This window comes from Delphinus delphis, chromosome 3 (genome assembly GCF_949987515.2).
Source record: "Delphinus delphis chromosome 3, mDelDel1.2, whole genome shotgun sequence".
Lineage (NCBI taxonomy): Eukaryota > Metazoa > Chordata > Mammalia > Artiodactyla > Delphinidae > Delphinus > Delphinus delphis.
In genome coordinates, this window is record NC_082685.1 from 6,022,555 (window position 1) to 6,043,361 (window position 20,807).

The 20,807-nt window shown below is 57.6% G+C and overlaps 2 protein-coding genes across 3 annotated transcripts; one reads left to right on the plus strand and one right to left on the minus strand.

Annotated features, from left to right (window-relative positions):
• The first annotated feature begins 135 nt into the window (after positions 1–135).
• Positions 136–13,707, plus strand: NRTN (neurturin). Of its 2 annotated transcripts, none has more exons than XM_060006549.1 (3): positions 136–534; positions 10,341–10,552; positions 13,120–13,707. In XM_060006549.1, the coding sequence occupies exons 2-3, from the start codon at positions 10,384–10,386 to the stop codon at positions 13,542–13,544; spliced, it is 594 nt and encodes a 197-aa protein (XP_059862532.1). In that variant the 5' UTR covers positions 136–534; positions 10,341–10,383; the 3' UTR covers positions 13,545–13,707. The 2 variants fall into 2 exon arrangements, with proteins under 2 accessions (XP_059862532.1, XP_059862530.1); XM_060006547.1 differs by having other exon boundaries at positions 137–534; positions 10,337–10,552.
• Positions 13,708–16,066: 2,359 nt separating this feature from the next.
• On the minus strand, positions 16,067–20,594 carry LOC132421745 (3-galactosyl-N-acetylglucosaminide 4-alpha-L-fucosyltransferase FUT3-like). Its single transcript, XM_069540508.1, is given in 2 exon segments — positions 16,067–16,837; positions 16,840–20,594. Coding segments are annotated over 2 exon segments (1,005 nt in total). The 5' UTR covers positions 17,450–20,594; the 3' UTR covers positions 16,067–16,442.
• Between the last annotated feature and the right edge of the window lie 213 nt (positions 20,595–20,807).

The following is a 20,807-nucleotide window of genomic DNA, read 5'->3' on the forward strand; positions in this document are numbered from 1 at the left end:
TCTTCAGGCACCCTCGGTCGGGGGGGACGGGGCGGGGGCGTCTCCCTGTCCCGGGAAATCCGAGCCACCGCCCCTGGCCCCGCCCCTGGCCCCGCCCCCGTCCCCGCGCCGGCCGAGCTGTCCGCGGCGGGAGCGGCGGAGGCGGCGGGACAGAGCGCCGTGGAGCCGCTCCGAGCGCCCGGGCCCCTCGCGCCGCCGCCCCGGAGCCCCGCGCCGCGCGCCGAAGCCGCCCGCGCCGTCCGTGCGCCCCTGCACCCCGCGCCCTCCGAGCCGCCGGCCGTCCAGGGTACCCCCTCAGCCCCAGCCTCCACCGGGCGGGGATGGCCGCAGCCCGCGGCTGAGCGAGCCCGGGGGAACCCCATGGGCCGGCTCGCGCCGCGGCCGCCCCGCGGCCGCCCCCTCCGGCCCGGGGCCCCCCGGGCGCCGCGGGCCCAGGCGGCCCGGATGGCGGTCGCGGCGGCAGGGGCAGGGGCTGGGGCCGACGCGGGCGGCAGGCGCGGCTGCCACTGACGGCTAATCGGGCGCCCGGAGCAGGTAAGCAAGGGCAGACGGCGGGCCCGCGCGGTACCGGCGCGGGGGGAGGACCGGCCCCAGGGACAGAGATTGGGAGGGCTTCCAGGGACTCCGGGTAGATCGGTAGTTTCCCGCCTCTAGCCAAGAACCAGCGTGTGTATGAGGGTATGGTCAAGGGGCGACAGGTCCGCGCGTGGCAGGGGCGCGGGGAGCGGGAGGGCGATCTTAAGCTTCTCTCCAAGCCAGGGTCTGGTCAGGAGAGGGGGGGTTCCCTGTCCGACGAGGCGGGAGCGCTTCTGCCTTCTCGGACGCCCTTGGGAGCGTCTGGAGAGGGGTGGAAGCGGGGGCAGCCGGAATCCCCTCCCCAGCCTCTAGGAGGGCGAGACCCAGACACCCCTTATGCCTTGTGGTCTACAAGGGGCCGCGGGGGGCATCCGGATCCCGCAGACCCTGGGCGGAGGGCTGCCGTCGCGGCCCAGCTGCACGCAGAAGTAAACATCTGTCAGCGGCGCGTTCCAGCCGCGTTCCCTGCGCGCCGCCGCCGCTGCCGCCGGGGACACGGTGTCCTCCGGTAAGGGCCTAGCTCTCTCAGCTCCTGGAGCCGCTTGTTTAGCCACAAGAGGGCGCGAAACCCTTTGCGGGGGGCGGGGGGGGGGGGCTTAACGGCAAAGACCGGATTTGAAGGAGAGGAGGCTGTCTTCCTTCCTCGCTTTTTACAAAAGGCATCTTGCTCAGGATGGTCTCAGAATTCTCCCAGAAGGTGCGGTTTGTCAGTTCGCAGTCTTTAGGCCGAGGGGGCTGCAGACAGTGGGCAGATGTGGGCTGGGACTGGAGAGAGAAGTGGCCTCTCCTAGGGGTGGAAGTCACCATGGTCCCCTCCCCAAGAAGTACTAGCATCCATATAGCATGGGGCCACTGGCCTGGCTCAGCGGGCCTGTGGTTACCTGCAAGGCTGGGCCACCAGCCCAGATTTGGGGAGCAGGACCAGGGGCCTAGGTGGGGGGCATGGAAGGCCAGACCCCTGACTTTCCTCACTCCTTTATGCCCCGCCCCCAGCCCTGCATCCTTTTCTGTCTGTTCCATGACACTCTTTGTCTTTAAGAGCCCCGGGCTGAGGAAGCCCCAATGGGGCGTGACTGGTCTAGGCGGATGTCAGTGGGGGGAGACTCCCAGCTTTGCCAGCTTCTCCCCACCCCCCAGCCCCTTGCCTTGGGCCCTTTGGACACCCCTCCCCACACCCTTCATTCTAGGACTGCTGAGGTTCGGGGTTCTGCAGCCACTCCCAGCGACCTGCAAAGAGCTAGTTCCAGGGGTGCAGGGAAGAAAACAAAACATGCCCCCCTGCAGCTGGGCACAGTGTCTGAAATTCCACCATCACTGCTTGTCCCTCAGGTTATAGGCCTTAGTTTTCAGGGGGGTGAGAAGAGGATATAGCTTTCAAGAGCCTGGAACAGGAGAGGGAACCAAACAGTCTGCAGCCAGGCACAAGGACACAATCAAGACATTGTTTCCACCAATGTTTGTTGGACAGCGATGATGTGCGTGACTCTGTTTGGTGTCAGGCTCCTGGGCCTTGTCCTTCCAGACTTGAATCCAGGGTGGAGCCCAGAGTGGGGAGCAAAGGCACTACCTCAGGGTAGGAGGGTCAGGGGAGACTTCCTGGAGGAGGGGCATTGCAGCTGGGGCTATGAAGGATGAGTAGGAGTTCTCTAAATGGGAAAGGCAAGGGCATTCCACGTGGTGGGAACTGCATATGCAAAGATCTGGAGGCAGGAAATAGCATGGATGATTTTGGAAAATCCAGGGTGCCTGGGGTGACCATGGGAGGGAGAGACTTTTCTGAAAGGTTGACAGAGGGAGAACTGTACTGGGGCCTTCAAGGACGGATTCCTAGAGATGGGGGCTGGAAACACAGAGAGAGGAACGGGTCTTTAATGCATCTGGCATCCCTGGGCCCAGCTGTCTTTGCTGAGAGGCTGTGGGATTCCTCTGCAGATGCAATTTTCCTGGTCCCCCAAGGTGGGGCAGAGGGGTCTGGGGCCCTCGAGGGGAGATAGGGTCTTCCCTCTGCCCTGTGAGCATCAACTGAGCAGGCGCCATGGGAGGCTGGTTCTATTTCGCAGCTGAGAAAACTGAGGCTGAGCGAGCTGGAGGGATCTTTCCTTATGCTCAATGTAATTAATTCCCAAGCCCTAAGCTACTGTGTGCCAAGCTGTGTAGTAGGACGAAGCAGAGAACAAGACAGGCCTGGTGCCTGCTGCACTTGGCAGGGCAGGGCTGCAGGTTAGGGGGTGGACAGGAGGCTTTCAAACCAGCCAGCCAGCCTCCTGGACTTTCAGGAGAGGTAACAGCCGCAAAGTAAGCCTGAATGGGGCCTGGGACACTTCGGCGTGGGTGTTCAGGAGCGGAAAGATCTTCCCTTCAAATCCAAGTGAACTCAGGCTTTGGCTGGTCCTGGAAGAAATCCAGCAGGTGGATCTCACATCCCAGTTGAGGAAACCGAGGCCCAGAGAGGGGCCGTGCTGAAAGAGCTCAGTGTGTCAGGGACCCAAGGCAGAATTTGAACTTGGGGACATGGAAGAGGTGACTTAGGTCCCCTGGTTCCTAGGAAACCAGTGTGAGGGTTTGAGTTGCATTGGGGTCTGTGCCTCGGTTTCCCTTTCTGTCAGATGGTCAGCTTTGTGTGGTGTCCTCCTGGCCACTCCCGGAGGACCCACGTCCCTCACACCACCCACCGGGCCCCATGCCAGCTGCTTAGCCGTGCCAGGCCTCATTAGGCTGATCCTGTTATTGACCCCCAGGGAGGGCCCCCTGCCCGCCCCAGATGCCTGCGAGGCCGGTCCCAGACCAGCCGGGCTAAGCCAGACCCGCCTGGTATGGTTGAGGTGGGAATTTTACGGGCCAGCTGCAGAGGGCCGGGCCAGAAACGGCGGGTCTGAAAAGCTAGTGGCCCCAACACACACACACACACACACACACGCACACACACGCACGCACACGCACACAACACGCACGCACGCACACGCACGCAAGCGCGCATGGCTCCCCGGCCCAGCCTTCCCAAGAACACGCCCGAGTAGCGGCCGGTACAGGAAGAGGGCTCCAGGCACTGGTGGGGAATGGAGGGCTGACCCTGCGGGGCACAGGACACCCCCTTATCTTTCCTCATCTCCCTGTGCTGTCCCCTGGCCGTTTGCTCTGGTCACACCGGTCCCCTTGAAAAGCCATCATCCTGCCTCTGAGCCTTTGCTCGTGTGGTTCCCTCCACCTAGAACACTCTTCCTAGATCTTCATGTGGGCTCAGCACAAATGCTGCCTCCTCTGGGAAGCCCTCCTTGACCACTCAGCTTAAAAGCAGCACCAGTCACTATCGCTTCACCTTGTTTTATTTGGGGGCTGTTGCACTGTCAACCTCTAAATTACCTTGTTTCTTTTCTTTCTTTCTTTCTTTGGCTGCGTGGCTTGCGGGATCTTAGGTTCCCCAACCAGGGATCGAACCTGGGGCCCCAGCAGTGGAAGCGCTGAGTCCTAACCAGTGGGCCACCAGGGAATTCCCTAAATTACCTTCTTTCTTTTTTTTTTATTATCCATCTCCCTGATTGGATGGTGAGCTTGGCGAAGATGGGGGCCCAGGTTGGCCTTGGTCATCCTGAGTTCCCTGACTAGTGCAGCACACAGTAGGCACTCAATAAGTGTTGGGTGAATATGTTGGGAGCAGAACCCAGCCTGGCACACTGGGCTTTCTGCCATGTGGGCCATCTGTTTACTTGCTAGTTCTGCTCTGCTGTGTGTCTTTGAGAAAACCTTTTACTTCCTTGGATCTCAGCCCTACTGGCCTCCCAAGCAGCAAGACCCTGCTTCTCCCTTTCCCCCCAGCATCACCCTCGTTACTGGGGTTGTGGAGACACTGAGAGAACAAGTTTAGAGTCAGACCCAGGTTCAACCGCAGCTCAGCCACTTAATTTCTGTGTGACCTTGAGTGAGTCACTCTACCTCTCCAAGCCTCAGTTTCCCTGTGTGGTAAATGGGGCTAATAATAATAATAATAACATCTTTTCCAGGGACTGCGGGGATAATCAAACATGTGGAAAGCACTTAGCAGAGTGCTTGGCACTAAATAAATGGAATAGCCAACACTGCCAGGTGTTAGTGTTATTATTCTTGGTCTTGTTGTTGTTATTAGGGAGGCCATATGGTACAGTGGTCAAGAATGTGGAAGAGGGGGCATTGAGGCTGGGGCTTTGAGGGATGAGTAGGAGTTTGCCCAACCACCTGAGTTCAAAACCCAGCTTGGCCATTTACGCTCTGTTGGACCCTGAGGAAGTCACTTCAGTCTTTTGGACCTCAGTTTTTCTGTCTACAAAATGGTGATAAAATGGTCCACACCTTTCTATGAGGCACTACATGTAAAGTGCTCAGAACAGCACCAATGGTGTTGTTTGCTAGTGTTAGTATTAGCTAATTTTTTTTACTACTATTATTAACACAAAGCAGCCAACACAGTCTTCCCCAGAAATCACCCTCTCTGTATGTCCACCCCTCAGACTCACTTTGGCAAAGATAGACCCAGATCCCCTTAAGGCAAGCTCAGGACCCGCGACTTGATTCTCAGAGTAGCAGGGAGCCAGCAATGGTTCTAGCGATTGGGCAGCAGGCAGCTCCTGGACTGGGGGAAGAAAAGGAGATGCTGGGCTCCCACCTTTGGGCAGGCCTGGAAGGTTCTGCTGGGGGTGTCTGTGCCTGCACCCTCCCATGAGGCCGCCCCACAGGCTGGCCTCCGACCCCCGCAGATGTGACATCGGAACCAGCTGTGCTAGCCAGATGTTCCTGGTTTACCCCCAGATGTGCGTCGCCAGCTTGCGCCTGCCCCGGCCTCCCGGTTCCCACCATGGGGTGGGGCTGGGCCCTGGGCCCTACAAGGGAGGGGGCACATTTCTGTGGGCTGTGGAATTTGTTTCTTGTTTTGCAGAACCATTGAATCTTGTCTTGAGAGAGGCGCAAGTCCCGCCCCTCATGGGGCCTCAGTTTCCCCATTAATGGAACCCTAGGGAACCCCCTGGGGCCACCTGGGGGAAAGGAGATGAACAGGGCTGCCCTGGGAATGGGCCCAGCTGCCAGCCCCAGACCTGTAACACTGATGGAGGAAACGGAATTAAGGGCGTGCAAGCACGTGTCTGATGCTCGGGGCCTAGCTGCTGCAGGACATCGGCCAGGCCTGCAGGACTTCGCTGAATGAAACGGCCCTCCAGATGAGCAAGGTGTCCTGTGCAGCCCCTTGTACAGATGGGGAACTGAGGCTCCAAGAGGGGGAGGAGCTTGCTCCCACGTTATCCAGCCAGGAAGAGGCAGATGGGGGTGCGGATTCAGCTGTCTGCACCCCAGGTGCCACAGCATTCGGAAGTATCCTTCCTCAGGGCTGGCCCACATGTGCAGGCCGCCCCCACAGCTGCCCATGTGGCTTCCCAGCCTGGCTCGCTCTGCCCGTGGGCAGTGATGACAGCCCCACAAGCCACCCGGTCATTCCCACAGTTCTGGGCAGCCCGCCTCAGGCCCTTTCTGAAGTTGGGGAAACAGAGGTATAGGAGGACCAGAGACATGTCTGGGAGTGAAGTGCAGAGGAAGAACGGTGCTCGTGGAAGGAGGCACCACAGCTCCACCTGGCAACGGTGGATGGAATTACCAAAGCCCGCCCTTGCCTTCAGAGGACCCAGTCCAGGGTGCCCCTCCAGAAGCACCTCCACCGTCCAGCAAAGACAGATGTGGACCCAGACACTATTTTGGCAGAACTGGGCAAGAGGGAGGGAACTGAGGCTGGGAGGGGGCAAGATGGGGAGCAGGAATGGCTTCCTGGAGGAGGGGCTCTAAGAGCTGGGGCTTTGAAGGATGAGTAGGAGTTTGCCTGATGGAGCCAGGCCCTGATTCCAGGCCTCCCCAGACTAGAGAGATGAGTGGATGGAAGGAGGGTTCCCCTCCCCTCCTTCCTCTTCCTGGGAACAAGCATGAAGTAGTTTCCTTCCTGAGGTCAGGAGCTCTGCAGGACAAAGGCTGTTGACCCCATGGACAGGCATGCCTGGCAGGTGTTCCCTGGGAAGCTCGATGGAAAGGTGGAGCCCTGGAACTTAGCCGGGACATCAAGATAATAAGCAGTGTTTCCTGGTACCATCAAGGAAGCTGCCAGAAACACCCACACACCCTCACCCTACTTCTCTGCTCTCTGAATAACTGGAGGTTTCCACCTGGCTGTGTCTGTGGGCTACTCATCTCCCCTGAGCCTCAGTTTCTCCTCCTTCCCTGCCCCAGCCGTGGGCACTCTGTGGCCTCCAGCTAGAAGTGGAAGTCTATCCCAGATCCCTCTTGCTGCACTTCAGACGGGCCTGGCCCCCAGGAAGGGAGGTGCCCCCTTCCCTGGGCAGTGAGGATTCTCCAGGGTCTGGACATTGTTGGGTTGGGAGGGGACCCTGGGCCAGGCCCTGTCTGGGCAGATGGGTGGCACCTGAAATGCCAGCAGGTGTGGGGCTGGGCCGGGTACCAGTAGCCCTTTCCCCTGGGTCACTCTGCCCCCGCCCACTTCCCTTCTTCACACTTGCAGCCTGTGTCTGTGCCTCTCACTCTCCCCCCAGAATCTTTGCAGCCGAGGGCCCGCCAGCACTGGCAGTGTGTTCATGTGTGTGCCCCCCGGGTGTGTGTGCACGTGGCTGGAATGCGGGATGCAGGTGATGATGGGCACGCCCGTGCACGTACAAGTTCAAGTTCAAGTGCTCACAGGAGGGCTTGGAGGAGGCATGTGTGTGGTGTGCCCATTCTCTGTGTCAGTGTGCAAGAGACAATGTATCTCTGAGTGTGAAGGTGCTTGAGTGTGTCAGTGTGAGTATCGAGGGTGTGCAGGAGCTTCCACGGGCACGAGAGAGTGTAAGGGGTGTGATTGGGGGAGCTCCTGCGTGCAAGTCAGAGGGTGTGTGTGCACGTGTGCAAATGCTAGTGTGAGTGGTAGCACTTGATCGAGGGTGATCATGTTTGTGCATAAAATGCCCACGTGTGAAAGTGAAACACACTAGCATGTGAGTGTGGTGGTGTTCAGGTGTGTGAGTGTTTGAGGGTGTGTGCGAACACTGAGTGTGTAAGCGGGATGGCATCTGAGTGTGCAAGAGCCTGTCGGAATATGTGAGCGGGGTAGTGTCTGAGGATGTGTGTGCAACAGTGTTTGGGCACATGTGAGAGGGTGTGTGTGTGAGTGGGTCAGAGCGTATGTAAGCATGGGAACGCTGGGTGTGAGGGTGAGCCCCCAAGTGTGCCGTGTGAGTGCCCGCCTCCCCTTGACACAAGCACACACATCGTGCACACCTGGTCCCCTCCCTGTGCCCTCCACCACACCTGCTCCCTGTCAGGTCTGTGCCAGAGACAAACCAGTTGGGTGACCCCCATACAGAAAGGCCCATTGTTAACAGACGCTTATCAGCTATGTCTGCCGGGCCCCCTCCAACAGCGGCCCCCTGCTTTCCTGCCCCCCATCAAAGCTCTGGGGGGTCTGCGTCTCCAAGGGCTCCCGTGGCCGGGCCATCTCAGGGCTGGAGACCCATCTACCCTCTCAGCCCCCTGTTTTAGGCCGGCGCTGTGCAGAGGTCTTGTTCCAGTCTAACAGGGAAACCGAGGCACGCCACTCCAAGACTTGGGTGTGAGGACAAGCAGGGTGCAGAGTCCAGAGAGGGCGTTGCCCACCTGAGGTCTTGAGCCTGGGTGGGTTTCCCTGCCTGTCTCCCCTTCCCAGGTTGGGTGAGGCCACTAGAGTTCTAATCTCAGCTCTGTGACCCTGGGCAAGTCACTTCACCACTCCGGGTCTCAGTTTCCCCATCTGTAAAACGGGGACAAGGACTCGTGAGGTTGAAATGACTTAATAATACGCATTAAGTTTGTAGATTGGGCTCTGGCATAAAGTAGGGGCTCGTTAAGAGTAAAGGCAGTGGGTTTGGGCACCTGACAAATGCAAGGGCTGACCTCAGCTTGCTGCACAACCTTGAGAATGAAATCTCCTCCCCGCAGCCCACAGGCCGTGCATGACCTGTCCCCATCCCCTCCCTGCCCTCACCTCCTCCCGCGCTCACTCTGCTCCAGCCACACGGGGCTGCCTTGATGGTTCCTTCAACAAGCCAGGCATGGCCCCGTCCCAGGGCCTCTGCACTTGTGCTGTGTCCTCAGATCTCCAGGCTGGGCCAGGGTTTGTTTACATGCTCCCATGTCGGGGAGCTCACTGTCCATCACCACCCCCAACAGTATTAATAATGGCGTATCAAATACCACCAATAGTGTAAGGTCCTGGGAATAACTCCACAGCATTTGCTCCCCCCCACGTGGTGTGTGTTGTGTCAAAGAACCAGGGTGTGAATCCCAGATCCTTTCCTAGCTGTGCCCTTGGCCGAGCCCCTCTGTTTTGTGCCTCAGTTTCCCCAGCTGTAAAATGGAGGTTATAATGCCTCCTTCGTGGTCTCAGCAGCTTGGTCTGGTACACAGCAGGCGCTTAATAGGTGTCCTTTGTTACTTACTGTCTGCCATAGCTCCAGTGCCGCTGCATCCATGGGGCGGGGGAGAGACGGTTCCAGCCTTACTGCTCTTAACCACGCTCCACCCCACCCCCGCGCGCCACCACATGCAAATCACATGCAAACGAGATGCAAATAGAACGCAAATAACTGCTCAGCTCAGCTCTGGCCAGCTGCGCGGCCCGAAACACGCGCGTGGGGGCGCCCCGCATCCCGCGGCCAAGCCCAGGCGCTGACCGCCGTCCAGCCGGGCTTTCAGCTCTCCGTGTAAATGTTTACACCGGGCTGGCCGCCAGGCCCCGCGAGGGCCGACACCAGGCAGCCGGGCAGGGAAATGTAAACGCGGGCTGGAGGCCGCTTAGTGGCGGGGAGCTTCTCGGATAGGGTGGAGGTGTGGAGGTGCGCCTGGGTTATTAAACGTCTACTGCGAGAACGACGCGACTAGGCAGCCACAACACTGAGTAATCGGTGCCCTAATGGGGGACGCTTAGGGCATTGTGGGGGCCCAGAGAGTGCCCCTGCGCCGGCCTGGGGCTGGGGGGTTGGAGCAGTCAGGGAAGGCTTCCTGAGGGAGCTGCCGTCCAAGCTAAGACTGAAAATTTAATGGGAGTGGGAAGCAGTGGAGAAGAGAATGTTCTGGATGGAAGAACCCGCTTGTGCAAAGGCCTGGAGGTGGGTCGAGGGCAGCTGTAGTCCTTTGCTGCCCACTTCTGGGCATTAGTTTGTCTGGAGGGGAAACCTAGGCTCAGAGAAGGTCAGGAAGTCACTCCCAGGACATCAACATGTCTCAACCCCAGGGCTCTGGCCTCCCGGACTGTATTCGAAGCACCACCTCTCCTCGCCGCCATGGTCCCACGGTGCCCCCTGCTGGGGATGTCCTCACCTCCGTCCCCAAATTCACTGGGCTCCAGCCACCCCAGCCTCCCGGCTGGATTGGCCATCTGGGGTCACCGCCCAGGACCTTTGCACTGGCTGTTTTCCCTGCCTAAGCCTAAGGTGCCGTTCTCTTCTGCCTGGCCAACTCCTACCTTTGTTCAGGTCTCAACTTTCCTCAATCCTCAGGAAAGCACTCTGGGACCCCCAGATGGGGGTGGTTCCCAGGTTACCCCTGGCACAGTGCCCACCCCGTCCTTGGCAGCGTTCTTCACAACCTTGTTCAGTGGTTCCTTGAATGAATCACTTCTATGTTATGATTGATCATTAAGCAGGAGTGGTTCAAAATCAGGGGCCCCACTGTATCTCCGGTGCCTGGTCCAGCACCCCGTGCACGTTCATTTGTTGCCTGACAGACAGACGGAGGCCGTGTGGCTGACCATCCCGTGCACGCAGGCTGAGGATGCAGCGCTGGAAGGCGGTGGCCTTGGCCTCGGTGCTCTGCAGCTCCGTGCTCTCCATCTGGATGTGTTGGGAAGGCCTGCTCCTCAGCCACCGCCTCGGACCCGCGCTTGCCCCGCTGCGCCGGCCGCCTCGCACCCTGGACGCTCGAATCGCCCGTCTGGCCCAGTGTAAGCCCTCCCCCCTGTCTTGGGTCAGATACCCCCAACGTCGCAGCGGCCACAATGGTGGAATTTCACGCAGTGGAGCAGGGCCACAGAGGCTTATTTTAGATGGGGTGGAGGGAGGGCGCAAATCCCCACAACGGCCTGGCAGGGGCGTCGGAGGGGATGGCCGCTGGGAACTGGGGTCTCTCGGCTCAGCTGTCACAAGGAATTAGGCTCTAGCCCTGAGGGGCCAGGGGACCAGATGGAGATTAGACCTGGGCGTTCGGCCTGGGCGGCCACTGCAGCGCAGCGCGGGGGTGGAGGGAGAGGGAGGCCGAACCCGAGGCCCTAGTGACCTCCCAGGGTGGACAGGGACCAAGGGGAGAGGGAGACAGAGAGACCCCTAGAAATAGGAAGAGTCCTAGAAATGGGGAGAGACACAGAAACAGAGAGGCACAGAAGGAGAGAAGGATGGGAGAGAACGACGTGGGAAGAAGCTGGGAGGTATAAAAATGGAAACGCCCACCCCCGGCGGGCGTGGCTGCCACGGCCCAGCTACCCACTCGCCCCTGGCGCCTGCGCTCTGCAGATTCTGTGGGGCCAGGGCGGTGCGTGGGCCTCGACTTCTTGCGCGCTCATCCACATGTGCACCCGCGCGGGCGGGGCGCGGGCGTGGCCCCCAGTGGGTAGGGGTTGCGTGCACGTCCGCACCCGCCCTGCCGGCCTACACAATCCTTCTTTCTTGTCCTCACAATGGACAAGGGTGGCCTCAGGCGCAGGCTCCACTTCCGCCCCTGCCGCTCCCCCCTACAGGCGGCAAAGTCCTTCCCAGGACACTGAGTCCCAGAGACCCGGGGGGTGCCCCCCAAAGCTAGTGCCCCAGGCCCGGGGGCAAAGCACCCGTGGTGGAATTTCAGGCACCGGGGAGGATCTCAGCCCATGGTTGGGTCCTGCCTGCCTGGCATCCTGTCCCGGGAACCAGCCCTACTGGGGGAAGGGAGTGGCTCCCGATCCCCTGAAGTCCCAATGTTCTAGGCCCTGGGACTAATGCGCTGATGGTGGAATTTCAGGCTTGGGCCAGGGGGGTGTGGACCTCATCTCTTTGTGTTCCAGACCCTGTGCACGTGGCCAGGCCTGCTGGAGGAAGGCAGGGACAGATAATATACTAGAAGATTATACATTGTTTACTTGAAATTCACATTTAGCTGGGCATCTGGCGTCTGTATGTCAACCAGCAATGCCTTGAATTAACTCTCTAGATACACACCTTTGGGGTGGGCACACTAAATGGTGGAATTTTAGGCATCAGAAGTGAGCCAGGTTCAACCTAACCCCAGAGCAGGCAGTGCCGGCCACCCTGCTCCTGCCCCTGGGCATCAAGAACTCAAAAGATGCTGCTCGGTGCCCCCACCCCCCCACCCCTTTCCACCCTCCCAGTCCCAGCCAAAGTGGGGACTCTTCAAGTCTCACTGAGCAAATAAGGAAACTGGGGCACAGAACAGGGCCATCACCTGCCTGAAACTACAAGGCTGACAGTGGCAGAGCAAGGCTCCGAACCTGGGCTTGTCTGCTTTCTGAGACCCCCTGTGGAACAGACACACGCCCAGGGTGACAGACAGCCCTTCCCCCTTGGACCTCCCAGGAAGCTATTTCTTTTGACAGCCAGGTGCGCCAGCCTTGGGGGCAGGTGCGGGCTAAACTCAGGATTTCCTCTCCCAACTGCAAGTGTGACTGCCACCTGCTCAGGGGCTGGGAGCCCCCTGCCTGCAGACCCACTGTCAACACTGCCTGCCACTGCAACGTCTGCACTCATCTCCTGGGGCTGAGGAGTACTGCGGCAGGGGCAGCCACTTGGGAAATAAATGTAGACTGTGGGGTCCTGGGGATCTATGGCTCCAGGCACGAGCAGCTGTGGGAGAAGAGGGCCGGACTTGGGCCAAACCTGGGCACACGATGGAAGCAAAACTGCTGTTTGGGCTTCTCTCTCTCTGCCACTTGCACCTGCCTCAGGCACGTCTTTTCCCCTTTGGATGCTCAGTTTCCTCACCTGTAACATGGGGGTGGCCCAGCATAGGGGTGGGGGCAGCTGGGGCTGAGTAGAAACAGGGATTTGGATCACCACACCCCCTGCTGAGCCCTCCCTTTTCTTCAATGAGGTGAGAGCAGCTCAGTGAAAAGGGGCAAAATCCCACGCTGCTCTGCATAGGGATGGGGTCCACAGAGAGTGCTGGGGGCAGGGGGCGTCCAGAGGAAGACAGACACTCGAGTCAGCTCAGCTCAAGGTGGGGCAGGCTGGAATGTGGTACAGTATGTGCCAGGTTCTGAGCAGTCCATCGTAGGTGCAGGGTCCAGAGAAGGGTGTCAGTAGCCCTGGGGACCCAGCGTGCGGGTGTGGATATGCACCCCCCGACACCGCCCAGAGAGGGTGCATGAGCGGGAATCCTGGAGCAAGATAAGTGGTCGGGAGAGGGAGCACTAGCACCTCTGAGTCTCCACAAGGGTCCTTTTTCTCAGGGAACAGCGAGGGTAGGGGGCTCCTTGCCACCCACCCACCCACTGACCCCCACCCCATTCTCTCCATCCCCTCGCAGACCGTGCACTGCTGCAGGGCGCCCCGGACGCGGTGGAGCTTCGCGAACTGACGCCCTGGGCCGGGAGGTCCCCGGGTCCGCGCCGTCGGGCGGGTCCCCGGCGGCGGCGCGCGCGTGCGCGGTCGGGGACCCGGCCGTGCGGGCTGCGCGAGCTCGAGGTGCGCGTGAGCGAGCTGGGCCTGGGCTACGCGTCGGACGAGACGGTGCTGTTCCGCTACTGCGCAGGCGCGTGCGAGGCGGCGACGCGCGTCTACGACCTGGGACTGCGGCGCCTGCGCCAGCGGCGGCGAGTGCGGCGAGAGCGGGTGCGAGCGCAGCCCTGCTGCCGCCCGACGGCCTACGAGGACGAGGTGTCCTTCCTGGACACGCACAGTCGCTACCACACGGTCCACGAGCTGTCGGCGCGCGAGTGCGCCTGCGTGTGACCCTACCTCACCGGGCCTGGCGAGACGGCGGCCACGCCCCCCGCCCCGACAGCACCCACCGTCCCGCCTGGCAAGCCCCGCGACAGACTGCCCATGCACAGAAAATGCCGTCGAGAGCTCAGGACTCTCGCGATAACTGTACCAAGATAAAGTGTGGAAAATCGAGCCCCGGCTGTGATTACGCGCTCGGGGGGTGCCCACATCTCGGAAGCGCATGAGGGCGTACGGGGAGGAGGCGCCATCTCCATTGGGAAAAGGGGGACGGGTGCGGGTACCACCTGCAGGATGGTGGAAGGATTCCATTTGCTTAGGGGTAAGAGGAAAGTAGATGCAAAGAGGGTCTTGTTTCCGGGGTACAAAAAGGAAAGTGGGGTGAATGGGGGATGTCGGCAGGGACCTTCTCTCCCACCTCTCTACAGGTCCCCGTGCCCCTTCCCTCCCCGCCTCCCTGCAAGGTGTCCTTCTGGGGAGGGAAGGTGTAACTACAGTGCAGATGAGAAGACTGAGGTCCAGGTGGACCAGGTCTCCCTCACCCAACAGGCCTCCTCGGGCCTGGGCAGCTCTCACCAGGGTGAACTCGGAGCTACTATCTCCTTTCACTAGCTAAAAATATAGCTCGCTGCCCATCTCCCTGCGGGGATAGGTCTGGGGCGGGCGCCAACCCCATCCAGCCCGAAACCGGCGCCTGCTGCGGCAGAGCCGGGTCCCCAGGGACCTAGGTCCTGGGGCCATAAAAGCTCTGGCCGGAGCCCGAGGGAGAATTTACGACAAGCCCCTGTGGAGGATGGAAAAAGTGCGGTGCGGTGTTTAGATTTGCCTGTGGTGTCACCTTGATGCCTGGCAAGCCCAGGACTGCGCCGGGGAACTGGGTTCCCAGCTGGCGGGGAGGGGTCGGCAGGTTGCACGGGCTGAGGAGGGGCGGGGAAGAGAGTGGGTGCTCCCAGCACGGAGCTGGCACCCGGGAGACCAGACGGCGTGGACCCCTCCCCTTCTTCCCCTCAGACTAGCGGGGGTGGTCTCGAAGGCGCAACTCCCCCTTCCCATACAGCTTTCCCTAGGGCATAGTCGTCTCTCCTCTTCCCTCTCCCCACCCCAGACCGGGGCTCTCAGAGAACAGACCCTTCCCTCCTTTACTGCTGTGTCTCCTACACTGGCCCCCTCCCCCCTTTTCCCACACATCTGCGCTCTGGCCTTCCCAGACCCAACCCCCATCCTGAAGCTGGAGGACTCGATTCAGAAGCTGCCCCCAGGGAGTCTCACCCAGCCAGGCAGGAACACCCCCAGCTCCCTGCTCCCCAGCACCCGCCACGCCCCCAGGCTGCAGTTGGAGACACTGGAGTCAGCTAACAGGCAGGACTTCCAGGGAGCTCCGAGAGCAGGGCTTGGAAGGCAGGTACCAAACCGTGGGTGGCCTGCTTGGAAGGCAATTTCAGAACAGGCTGGCTGGCTGGGGCCCCCACCCATCCCTGCAATCTTCTGACTCTGAGGTTTGGGGTGGTGGATTCCTACACTGTTTGGGCTGACTCAGCCCAGCCATGCAGAAAAGCCAGAGTTCCCAGACGCTGGGGAAGCTGAGCCTCGGTTTCCCCATCCTAGAAGACCCTGAGCCTCAGAGAGGGAAGTTGCTCAGTCCAGGACACACAGCAGGAAAATTGGCCTTGGAGCCCGGGTCTCTGGTCCCTGAAGCTTGGCTGCCTTGGTGTGAGTGTGAGTGTGAGTGTGTGTGTGTGCGTGCGTGCACGCAGCCTCCTGGGACCTCGGCCTTCCCATCTCCCACCCAGATCCAACCACAGGGCACTGGCCCAGCCCACCAGAGAATTGGAACGTAAACAGAGGTGCCCCCGCAGACCCCAAGGCTGGGGTTCTCAGCAGTGTGTGCCACACACACACATACACACACACACACACACACACACACACATTCACACACACAGGGCACAGAGACTGCCACCCACACAGGGCTTAGGATCACACGCAGACCCACGGTCCACATGCTTACATGCTCAGTGGTCAGGCACACTCAGAGAGGGGCGTCCTCAAGGTCACCTGCAAGAACACAGGGGCCCCCTGTTCAGTCACACGCGGCCACGCCCACCCTCACTCCAAGCCCCACGTGGTCGTCCCCTGTCACACCCGCTCTCACAGTCACACGCGCCGCGTCACACCCTCTCCCCTTGCCCTCCTTTGGGAGCAGTTCCTGCCCCTCCTCTATCCTTGCGCTAGGTGTAGAACGTCCCCTTGTCCCAGCCCTGCCCCACGTGGACCCCCAGACAGCCCCGCCCCCAGTCCCACCCCCTCTGCGCCCCAGTCTCCCGGGCACTGTAGGCTGTTGAGCAGCATTTCTGGCCCCCTCCCACTCGATGCTATCAGCCCACCCCCAGGTTGTGACAACCACAGATGTCCCCAGACACTCCAAGCGTCCCCTGGGAGCAGAATCGTCCTGGAGTGAGAATCGCTGATCTGGAGTAAGGGAGGACATACCAGTTTCCTCAGAGCATTCCCATCTCGAAAATGGTGTCAGTATTGCCAACCTGCATACCCCCGAGGCGGTTCATTGACAAAGCAGCAGTACTCACAGGCCCATCCACCAGAGCCATCACCAGTGGGCGGGGCACCAAGGCCAGTTCCCCAGGGGGTGTCTTGGTGCGTGCCCAGCAGCCACAGCCCCTGGTAGATGACACCCCCGCCCCCAGCAGGTGAAGCTCCTAGCAAGCGAGGTCCCACGGAAGCAACATTCCTGGCAGCAGAGGGGCCCAGCAGGGGAAGCCCCAGGTAAGGGAGCGCTCCACCCACCAAGGTCCCCAGATGCCCAGCAGCCCAGGCCCCAGGCTGGCTGGCTCACGTGAACCAAGACGTGATACTGGGCACCGTCCGGTAGTTGGGATTCTGTTGCAGCCGCTAGCAGGCCTGACAGAACATCAAGCCCCAGCTGAAGGATCTGGGCCGCAGCGTCTCCCGCCAGCGGAAGCAGCTCGGGTAGAGGGTGTGGTCCTTGACCAGCGCCAGCAGATAATGGGTCAAGTCCTTGGGGCTCTGAAAGTCTTCAGGTGGCAGGAACTGTTCATAGTTCCTCCTGCTGGGGCCCAGCACCACTGGCACTGCCCAGGCCTGCAGGGCGTTCCTCCACAGCTTCTCTGTGATATAGTCAGGGTGCAAGGAGTTCTTGAAAGCCAGGTAAAACTTGTACTGGGACAGCCTGTTGGTCATGACCTCCCGGGGCAGTGGCATGTGGGAGCGTCCATACACATCCATTTGGAGGTGAGGCTGCAGCTTCTGATAGGACTGCACCCGACCGAGTCCACCCTCCAGTTGGCCACCACCCAGGCCACCAGCTTGGTCTTGGCCGGGACGTTCACCAGTGTGTCCACAGGCTGGCCAGGCCATGGCTCACGCTAGCTGTACAGCGTGAAGATATCTGAGTCCTGGCGGTAGGACACCGTGAGGGTGAAGTATCCGTCCAGGGCCTTCAGTTTGGGGCAGTTGCTGGGCGATTCCATGCTGAACCAGACCCAGCGCTAGCTGGGGGGCCGCAGGGAAGGCGTGAGCTGTGCCTTAGGCCTGGAGCTGACCTTTCGGTAACGCACAAAGACCGCATCCGCCCGAGGGTACTCGCTGCGGCTGACAGTCAGGTGGCAGTCGGCTGTGCCGGGCCACATCTCCGAGCAGTGGGACAGAGCCACTGGGGTGTTGAATAGCCACGTCCACAGCAGGAGACGCAGAGGCGGGCGGGTGGAGGGCCCTGCAGTGGCCTGGGAGGGGGCCCCCAATTCGGGGACCCATGTGGGCTTGTCTCGGGACACACGCAGGTAGGAGGAGAAGCACGGAGCCAGAAGCAGCTGCAGCAACAGCCCGGGGAGACAGTGGTGGCAGGAACATTTTACCTTGGCCCAGCCAGGTGGATCCATGGGTCAGAGAGGAGCTGGGAGGAGGGGACAGTGAACACAGCATCACTGCTAACAAAAGTAGTAACACATGCCGAGCGGGCAGATGCAGGTTACCCAAGTTCATCTTTACGAGTCCTGAGGTAGGAGGCACTGTTCTCATCCCTATTTTACAGACGAGAAAACTGAGGCCAAGGACTCAATGCAAGAAAATGGCAGAACTGTAATTCCAACAGAAAGCATCTAGCTTCAGAGTCCACTTATTCCTACCCACTAGGCTACATGATCTCTGGACCTGGGATAGATTCCGATGGCTCTCAGGTCCCACCTTGACCTTGACCCTGCCCTTTCCCAGCTTTCCCAGAGTCTTTCCCAGCCTAGGGAGAAGACAGAGCTGGTTACAAGATGCTCCCCAGTGCCCTGGAGCTGAGGCTTGGAGCCAGGGCTCTGCCTGGGAGGGGTACAATGTGATTATGTCAGAAGGTTATCTGAGGGCCCACCAGGTAGTGTAGGAGTTGGGGGAAAGGGCATTCCTGGTGGACGAAACAGCCAACGCAAAGGTCCGGAGGTGACGGAGAGCCTGACAAGTTTATGGGGAGAGCACAGGAAGTGCTCAGGGAATAAGCGTCCAAAGATGGCCCCCCTGGTCCCGCACTGGGGGATCCTGGGCGGCCTCTTGGCCTGGCCAATGTCTTTCCACTCCCCGGTCCTTTCCGTTCCTGCAGGCGGTCACAAAGTCCTCCCAGACTCCAAACCCCAACCACCAGAGCGGAATCTAGGACTTCGGCCCTGCCCCTCTCCACTTCCTGCGGCCCTGGAGACACCCATTTTACAGATAAGAAAACGGAGGTTCTGAGCGATAGATACGTCTCGTGCCCAAATACACACAGCTACAGCCTTTACGATCCAGAATCCAAACTCTCTCCTCTTAGTGTAATTCCAAACTCCTCTCCCTCTTTGCAGGTGGAGCTCTGATCTACAGCCTGGCACTGTCCACTAGAACTTTCTGCTATCGTGGAAATGTTCTATATCTGCACCATCGCGTGCACCCCTATGGCTCTTGAGTCCTTGAAATGCAGCTGTTGTGTTGGACAGAGTTTTTAATGCTAAATTAAATTTAAAAAAGGTTCTCTCTTCTGTAAATCGAAGACAACTTCAAGATAAAAAGTAAAGGCAAAGCCAAAAACAGCCTCTGATAGCCAATTCAATGATTGGAAAAACTTGACAGTACATTTGGGACCTCCTGGAAGGGCAAATCTGCTCCAACGAGACATTTTTATGGAGTCTAATTACAGATCAAGGATCTACGACGAAAACTGAGTGTCCGAATTAGGTGTGCTGGGGGTGTGAAATACACCCTGGTTTCTAAGACTTAGGACGAGAACGAGACAGTAAAATTATCTCAATACTTCCTCTGTTCATTACACATTTAAACAATACTACTTTGGATCTGTTGGGTTAAAGAAAGCATATTATTAAAATTAATTTCACCTGCGTCTTTTACAGTTTTAAAGTCGTGGCTACTAGAAAAATATTAATTACACGTGTGGCTTGTGTTCTGTTTCTACTGGACAGCATGTGCTGCTCTAGAATTTCTAAAAAAGGGAAATGAGGGATAATGACTCATTATTTGAAATGCACTCACCCTCTGGCCAGAGGGATTGGTGCAAATGCCCACAGACATGCCAACAAAACAAGGGCGTTTTGGATAAGCTACCTGTCCATTGATGTGGGACTGGTCGAATTACGGTCCCTTCTGACAACGGAATACTATGCAGTTGTGAAAAATGAATAAAAGCCTGGTTTTGGTATTAGGGTATCTTTGTCTGAAAAAACTTAAAATAGAACTACCATATGATCCAGCAATCCCACTCCTGGGCATATATCAGGAGAAAACCATAATCTGAAAAGATACATGCACCCCAGTGTTCACTGCAGTACTATTTACAATAGCCAAGACATGGAAGCAACCTAAATATCCATTCACAGAGGAATGGATGAAGAAGATGTGGTACATATATACAGTGGAATATTACTCAGCCATGAAAAAGAATGAAATAATGCCATTTGCAGCAACATGGATGGACCTAGAAACTATCATACTAAGTGAAGTAAGTCAGAAAGAGAAAGACAAATACGTGATATCACTCATATGTGGAATCTAATTAAAAATGATACAGATGAACATATTTACAAACTAGAAATAGACGTACAGATACTGAAAACAAACTTCTGGTTACCAAAGGGGAAACGTGGTAGGGAGGGATAAATCAGGAGCTTGGGATGAACACACACACACTACTATATATGAGACAGATAACCAACAAGGACCTACTGTATAGCACCGGGAACTCTACTCAATATTCTGTGATAACCTATATGAGAGAAGAATCTGAAAAAGAATGAATATATGTATATGTATAATGGAATCACTTTGCTGTACACCTGAAACTAACACAACTTTGCAAATCAACTATACTCCAATAAAATTAACATAAAAATTTAAAAAAATGAATAAAGCCACTGTATTGGCACAGCTCTGCAGGGTGGATCCAGGTTTTCTGGAAGCTGAACTTCCATATTTTGGGAGCCTCTCTAAGAAACGGCAAAGAAAATTGAGTCCAGACTTAGATACAGAAAGTAATCTTTATTTAGGGGTCCCTGAAGCTTAAGCTTCATCCACTTCATGGTAAATCTATGTCTGCCTGATAAAAAACAGGTTCCAGAATTAAGTAGCTGGGTCTAAATCTGCACCATCCAATATGGGGGCCACTAGCCCCATGTGGCTAATGCAACAGAGGAACAGAAATTGTGAATGTCAGTAAATTTCAAATGTAAATTTAAAAACTGAACAACGTAAAACAAGTTTGTTTTTTTTTAATTAAACACTACCCCTTTCACTCCAGCCGTTGAAAATTTAGCATCCAAATAGAAACGTCCTTAAAGAGTAAAATACATGCCAGATTGCCAAGATTTCATATGAAAGAAAGAATGTAAAATATCCTATGTAAAGTATCTCATTAGTAATTTTCTATGTCGATTACATATTGAGATAATGCTTTGGATGTATGGGGTGAAATAAGATATAGCATTAAAATTAATTTTACTGGTACCTTTCTATTCTTTTTAATGTGTCTGGTAAAAAGTTGAAAATTACATATGTGGCAGAAATCAGTTTGGCGGTTCCTCAGAAGGCTGAACACATAATTCCATATCACCCAGCAATTCCACTCCTAGATATCTACCCAAAGGAACTGAAAAGCAGGGACTCTAAGAGATATTTGTATGTCCATGCTCGTAGAAACGTGATTCACAATAGCCAAAAGTTGGAAACAACCCAGATGTCCATCAAAGGATGAGCGTATAAACAAATGTGGTCCAT

Coding starts and splice junctions, on each gene's coding strand:
- NRTN (XM_060006549.1), top strand. CDS start 10,384: ATGCAGCGCTGGAAGGCGGTGGCCTTGGCCTCGGTGCTCTGCAGCTCC. Junction 10,553..13,119: donor AATCGCCCGTCTGGCCCAGT/GTAAGCCCTCCC, acceptor ATCCCCTCGCAG/ACCGTGCACTGCTGCAGGGC.